The sequence below is a fragment of the Eleginops maclovinus genome, chromosome 20 (genome assembly GCF_036324505.1).
Source record: "Eleginops maclovinus isolate JMC-PN-2008 ecotype Puerto Natales chromosome 20, JC_Emac_rtc_rv5, whole genome shotgun sequence".
NCBI classification, from domain to species: domain Eukaryota; kingdom Metazoa; phylum Chordata; class Actinopteri; order Perciformes; family Eleginopidae; genus Eleginops; species Eleginops maclovinus.
In genome coordinates, this window is record NC_086368.1 from 17,020,365 (window position 1) to 17,026,879 (window position 6,515).

At 37.6% G+C, this 6,515-nt stretch overlaps 1 protein-coding gene across 1 annotated transcript; it reads left to right on the top strand.

Moving 5' to 3' along the window:
• Window positions 1-2,567: 2,567 nt before the first annotated feature.
• Window positions 2,568-5,725, top strand: trub2 (TruB pseudouridine (psi) synthase family member 2). The gene is made up of 8 exons (XM_063910893.1): window positions 2,568-2,848; window positions 3,382-3,516; window positions 3,957-4,031; window positions 4,115-4,176; window positions 4,261-4,342; window positions 4,660-4,732; window positions 4,935-5,071; window positions 5,170-5,725. Exons 1-8 carry the CDS (start codon window positions 2,731-2,733, stop codon window positions 5,463-5,465), a joined length of 978 nt encoding a protein of 325 aa, XP_063766963.1. The 5' UTR covers window positions 2,568-2,730; the 3' UTR covers window positions 5,466-5,725.
• Window positions 5,726-6,515: the final 790 nt, after the last annotated feature.

Sequence of the window (6,515 nt, forward strand, 5' to 3'; positions counted from 1 at the left end):
ATAAAGACTGATATATTATAGGTAGATGTACTGAAATAATTTTTTCGTCATGGTTTATATTCAGGCTAATTTAATTATTCTGTATACATTTCATTTATAATGCAGTAGGTGGACACCTGATTTATTAAACAAAAATGTAGTCTTTGCTTTTGATTCATGTATTAAGCTTGAACAGCATTTGTAAACTATTACTGTTATTACATCTTTTGTATGAAATATCTTGGTTTCTATTTTTCTGAGGTGAAATTGTTCCATGCATTCAATTAAAAACTGCTTATTGTTGTTTATTTTCTTTTGTTTTTATTTGCATTGCACTTCATATTTAGGTTATCCAAAAGTAACAGAAAGTAATCAGGTTACATTACTTTTATATTTTGATACTCAGATTAAGTTACTGATTACATATTTCGACATTTAACTAGATATTGTAACAGATTACATTTTTAACGTAACCCTCCCAACCCTGATGATGCATACCATCAGACTTTGGGATTGGTTTCCCAGGAAGGAGGATATACTGTAGTTGGAGTAATCAGTGACAGTCTCAGTCTCCATTTCTTCCTCTGCAAGCCAGTTGTTGAAGACACTTTTCTTTTTCAACACTTTTTTACTAAAGAAAAATCAATAAAGAAAACAAAGAAACAAGGTAAATAACAATATCAATCAAATGATATCTGTTAGAAAGTGGATTTGAGGAGTATGTTTTTAGTACACGGACCAGTCCAACAGTTCATCAAGCAGCGAATGCTGGGGGCCATAGCTCTTGGAGGCGATGTATGCTGCGTGTTGAGCCTCTGCTTTCAGCCGGCGTTTCTCCCGCTTCTTCTCATGGTTCTGCTGGTACTTTCCAACCCAGTGTCCAACTGAGAGTCTGTCCTTCTGCATTGACGGCAGGGTCTTAATGACTTCAGGTTTTCTTTCTTAAGATAAAAGAAGATCAAAGTTTACTTGCATGTTAATAAAAAATTAAACACAAGGCAGAGGAATATGACACACAGGCTTTTGAAGTTTCGGATTACGACATTACGTAAACAGGATAAAAATGTATCTATTCGATTACAATTACATAAATAAATAAGTAATCACATTACTGTTCAATTTTTTATACACATTTCATTTAACTGTAGAGGTTTGTTGAAAACAATAATAATAAGTTGAACATAATAATTGTTATTTAAACGTAATATTATTGCTTTCAACTAACTGAATACAGTTATGTGAAATCTGTTGAAACAATACATTTGATCAAAGTTAATGTTTCAGATTTTTCAGTGTAACGGATTACATTTTAAAAAGTAATCCTCCCAACCCTACATACCGTCAAACTTTGGGTTTGGTTTGGCAGCAAATAGGAGACAGAAGGAATCATCAACGACAGGCCTACTGTCCATTTCTTTCTCTGCAACCCAGTTGTTGTAGAGAGTTTCCTTCTTTCTGTCAGGTGACTTCAGGTCGGGGGTCAGGCTGTCAGCCTCCTCCAGCGTCTCTTGCTCTTCATTCAGAGCGATGAAAACGTGAGTTGGGCTTTTAATTCCGTTCAGCATCACCTGTTGCCACTGAAGCCTCTCTTGCTTCAACTGGTTCTGCTGTCTTTTCTCCTGGGCCTCCTGCCTCCTCCTGTCTGTCTCTATGATGGCTTTCTTGAGACTTTCTGTAACTTTTAGAGTCTCTTCTCTGTCCCTCTTCCTTTTTGCCAGGGTCTCCAGAGCAGCTGTTTGTCTGCGCTCCATCTCCACTGATTTTAGGTCGACATACATTTGTTTTCTGACCTCCACCTTTCTCTCCCCCGGGGTCAGTTTAGACAAACTATGGACAAGCTCCATCTCAGCAATGAGGTGTCGTCTAGAAGACATGTTAGTGTTCATAATTTGAACTTTTTCTCTCTGTAGGTTTTCTGATGCTTGATCCAGCAGGTTTGTTTGAAATGATCAGCAGAGAACAGTTGGTATGGAGATCCAGCAGAGTTCCATGTCCATATGTACCGTGAACATTCTGTGTTCTGAGTTCTGGTGTGTGTGTGTGTGTGTGTGTGTGTGTGTGTGTGTGTGTGTGTGTGTGTGTGTGTGTGTGTGTGTGTGTGTGTGTGTGTGTGTGTGTGTGTGTGTGTACAAAGAAAGATAAAAGGCCAGATAAATGAAGGGCTCTTACTGACTGAATATGACCCTTGAGATTTAAAGTGCCCTGCATGTGTCCCAAGAAGGACCTTCTGTTCAAATTTGAGCTCACGTTTTTTGTTTTTGTTTTTGATAGCTTACTTTTAACATGAATGGAAGAGAAAGGCTTTAAGGCAAGTGTTGAGCTAAAAAGTCTCCCTTGTATATTTTACTGTTGATAGCTGCTGGTGTCGCCTGGAATTTTTGCTTCTTTGACGTCAATTCCTTTGCATAACTTTCTATAATCCCCCCCCCAAAAAAATAGTCGACTATATTCTGCTTTTCCATTTCCTAAACCGCTCATAATTTTTTCCTGGTCTTTGCATGACACACAGCTTTTTGTTCAGTTCTGCCAGTTATACCTCCAGTACCGAAGGTGGCAGTGTGTTCAGAGAGAGCTACCTAAACACAATATATTTATAAGGCATCTACGCTTGCGCGAAGGTTGCCATGCATGAAGTGAAGTCAAATGGACCAAAATCAACCGAAAAGTAACTACTGTTATCCGTGAAAAAGCCCCAAGGTTACCATAGTTATATATTTTTAGAGACCAGGCTGACCTGATGTTGCTAACACAATGGCAACTCCAGCTATTCGGATGTTTCGGAAAATAGACGGCTTGTTTTGTGTGTACAAACCCTCAGGTGTCCACTGGAAACTAGTACGTGATGGCATCGAGACAAATCTTTTAAAAGGTGAGCATAACGCATGCAGAAAAACGTAGTCCATCAAACACACTAACAATGATAGACGGATAATATGCAGATTAACAATTAACAACAAGACACTCAGCCTTATCTTTAACCTTGTATACCAACCGAGATGATTGGACTCTCTCGCAGCGTCTCTTTCATGGGGCAGTCCTCTTCTCATTTATTGTGTGTCTGTACTCGTTCAAGTTACTTTTGAACTCAAATTAATTTTAATCTGGGAGAACCGTAACTTCATAGTCCCTACAGACGAAATGATGTAGAGTCCAACAACAATAAGGTTGATAACTTGATGTGTTGTATAGGCCAACTGCATGTCCACAAGACCAGATTTTTCCCCAGTTTCCTCTTATTTGTTATTGTCTTTAAATAATTTGTTAACAAGCAAGCTTCAAAACGTCTGATATTCTGGGAAACAACTTGGACAACATTGCCTGATGATTTTAATTGCTTTGCAATTTTTATTTTTTAACTTTTTAAATATTTGTTTTCTTATTGTCTCTTAACTCTCTCTCTAGGAGTAAATGCTACACCATCCCAACCACTTCCTAAGGAGGTTCGCTTTTTGGCACTCCCAGCCGGTGAGGCTGAAGCACCCAAGGGACTCACACTGTCTGCAGCCTCTGTGCCAGTACTGTCCAAGCATACTCTGGGTACGTGTTTCCACTTTACCTCCTTGGTCAACTGCTAAAGTTAAATCAACTCACCACACAAGTATTAGAGTTTTAATGATGATGTCTGCTCTCAAACAATTTACATTGTCACTACAGTGCTCCCAAAAAACACTGTATGTTTAAATGTACAATTCACCCGTTGCAGTTTACTTACTCACGTAATCATAATTTGATTTAGGTATAAATGATTGACTTGGTTAAAAGTATCTTTTGCTAGGGAGCTGGGCTACTGATTAGAATTTGCTTCCCCACCTTTGCTGGTCGAATAAAGTCTGATACTCAACAGGGAGACGTCATTTTTGGCATCACATGTTTATAAATGCCCTCTGGTCATCCAAACAAACCATAAATATAGACTCTGTCATGATAATTCCCAAGTGACTTCAGTAAATAAAATGTGTTTCTTCTGTGTGTTTTAGTGACTGGACCTGAATTTCAGAATATTAAAGTTGGAGTAGGACACCGCCTGGATGCATCCTCTTCTGGCGTTCTGGGTATGATTTAAGAATCTGTTAAAGATCTTGTTATATTTAATATATGACTTCCTTCACAGCATCCCTTCCTTTTTTAACTTCAGTTCTTGCTGTTGGGAATGGAAACAAGGCCCTGAATAATCTCTACAAGACACGAGTGACAAGGGTAATTACTCATTTCTGCTGGTTTTACATCAGACGCAATAGAGACATAATGTACACAGGTTTAATGTTGTTTGATTTGATACAGGACTACACTGTGGAGGGGGAATTTGGAACGGCAACGGATGATTTCTCTAACACAGGCAGAATTGTCGAAAGGTCAACCTACGGTAGGGTAACTTATTTTTTTCTGTACGGTTTCAGTTTCAATAGTAAATGTACATACTAAGATACAATTTAAGATCATTACAAGTGAGAAGTTGTTGCATACAATTTTGAAGAGCCAATCAACCTGTAGTATGTTACAGTGAAGCATGTTTCTGATTACCAGTTGATATATTTCGAGCATTATATAACATGTGAACCTTTGTGTCATTTCCACCTTTTGAATGTAGGACATGGGATCTATGAATCACTGGCTAATAAAAAAAGTACATCAATTATTGTCTTTGACTATATCTGACTGAAATATTGTTGTGTTCAACAGGTCACATCACAAAAGATAAGCTGGAAAGAGTCTTGGCGATGCTGCAGGGAGCCAATCAAAAGGCCTTGTTAATGTAACTAGCCTTAATATTAATAACATTTAGAACACATTAATGATACAATACTTTTTGCTGTTTATGTGACAGGTTTTCTCTCTGCTTTGCTTCTAAAGTCACGTTTGTGCAGTCCTCCAAAGTGATTTTTAGTAGAGCCACAATGTGCTAAATAATTATTTTTATTGCAGGCAGATGATTGTACTTTATTGTTTCTATCCAGGTATTCAAACGTAGACATGCGCTCGCAGGAAGCCTATGAGATGGCTGTGCGAGGTTTACTTGGTCCAGACGGGAAATCGCTGCCTATTCTGACAGGCTTGCGGTGCATTCACTTCCAGCCCCCCAACTTTACTTTAGGTAAAACCATTTAATTAAACACACAACAGATGTAATTTCACAATTGTAAATATGCAAGTTATCTATATACTTACTGATATTTGTGTCTGTCCTTTCAGAGGTGCAGTGTCTTAATGAAACTCAGAAATATTTGCGCAAAGTTGTGCATGAGATAGGACTGGAGCTGCGCAGCACAGCAGTGTGTAAAGGAGTTAGGAGGACCAGAGACGGCCCCTTCACCCTGCAGGATGCGCTGACCCGTCACCACTGGAAGGCTTCCGATGTTATACAGGCCATCGGGCAATACCGCCCCTCCAAAAAAAAATCTAAAACACCGATCAAAGACTCACCATTACAAGAATTAGAAGAGAGTACGACAGTTAACCAGATGAACTCAGAAAGGGAGCAACAATAAGGAGAAAAAATAACCTGTTGCCATGAGCAGCAGGTAATGCAAGTCAAAGCTTCACTGTGACTCTATGAGCCAGGCCTTCAGCCGTCAGTGGAAAAGAGATGTAAAACACCAAAGGTCCTGGTCCCTTAAAAAAGTAGAAAATTGAACATACTAAATCATTACACTTTAAATGTTCTGCAGGTTTGAATAAGTTTTTCCCTAAATCACATTTGCTTAATTGTTGTCATGTAAATATAATAAAATAAAAGTGTAATATGTTGTGTGGTCGTTGGTGCCATGAAAAGATGGAATTGTATAACAAGTGAAGTTAAAACAGCACTCATGATCAGAACGCATATTCCTTGAGAAAATATTATTTTAAATCAGCCTACTGCAAATGTTTACACAACCTGATCATATCTTGATCTCATTTTGAACAACCTCCTGCTGTGGTTGAGTGTCTCAGTAAAACAAAGTAAAATCAACAGGCAACTACCAGCCTGCTTTCCCAATGTCAACAATATATCATCTGTGTTAAAGGAGAAAGAAATGATGACACAATGGCAACTTTAGCAGTTCACTTGGCCGGTTCAAAATACAAAATCTACCTGTGACCTTGTTTTTTTTGGGAATGATAACTTCCCCATAACGTTTTGGTGATTTAGTGGAAGTATGACATTTTTTAAATTAATCGTAGTGAGAATAGGAAGTTAAAATGTAATTAAAAAGCTGCCTGTGGCCTTTGTTAAGACATTATTGCTTTTTGGGAAAATCAAGTTACATGTTCATCATTTTCTCAGAACATTTTGGTGGTTTATAAGATTGTTTAATTTATTATTATTAATAATAATAATAATAATAATAATTCTGATCAAAATAGGAAGTTTTCTTGAAAACAGTTGAAATAAAATAATAATTTTAGTATTCTTCACTTATGCTCTTTACTTGAAACTTATTGGAAATGTTTCCGAATATATTCTGAATGACTTCCTGGTCAAAATAATTCAAGTAGCGTTGTCGTGTCTTCTGATGTTTAACAAAGTTACAAGGTTTAAATGTTCCAGTCTAAAA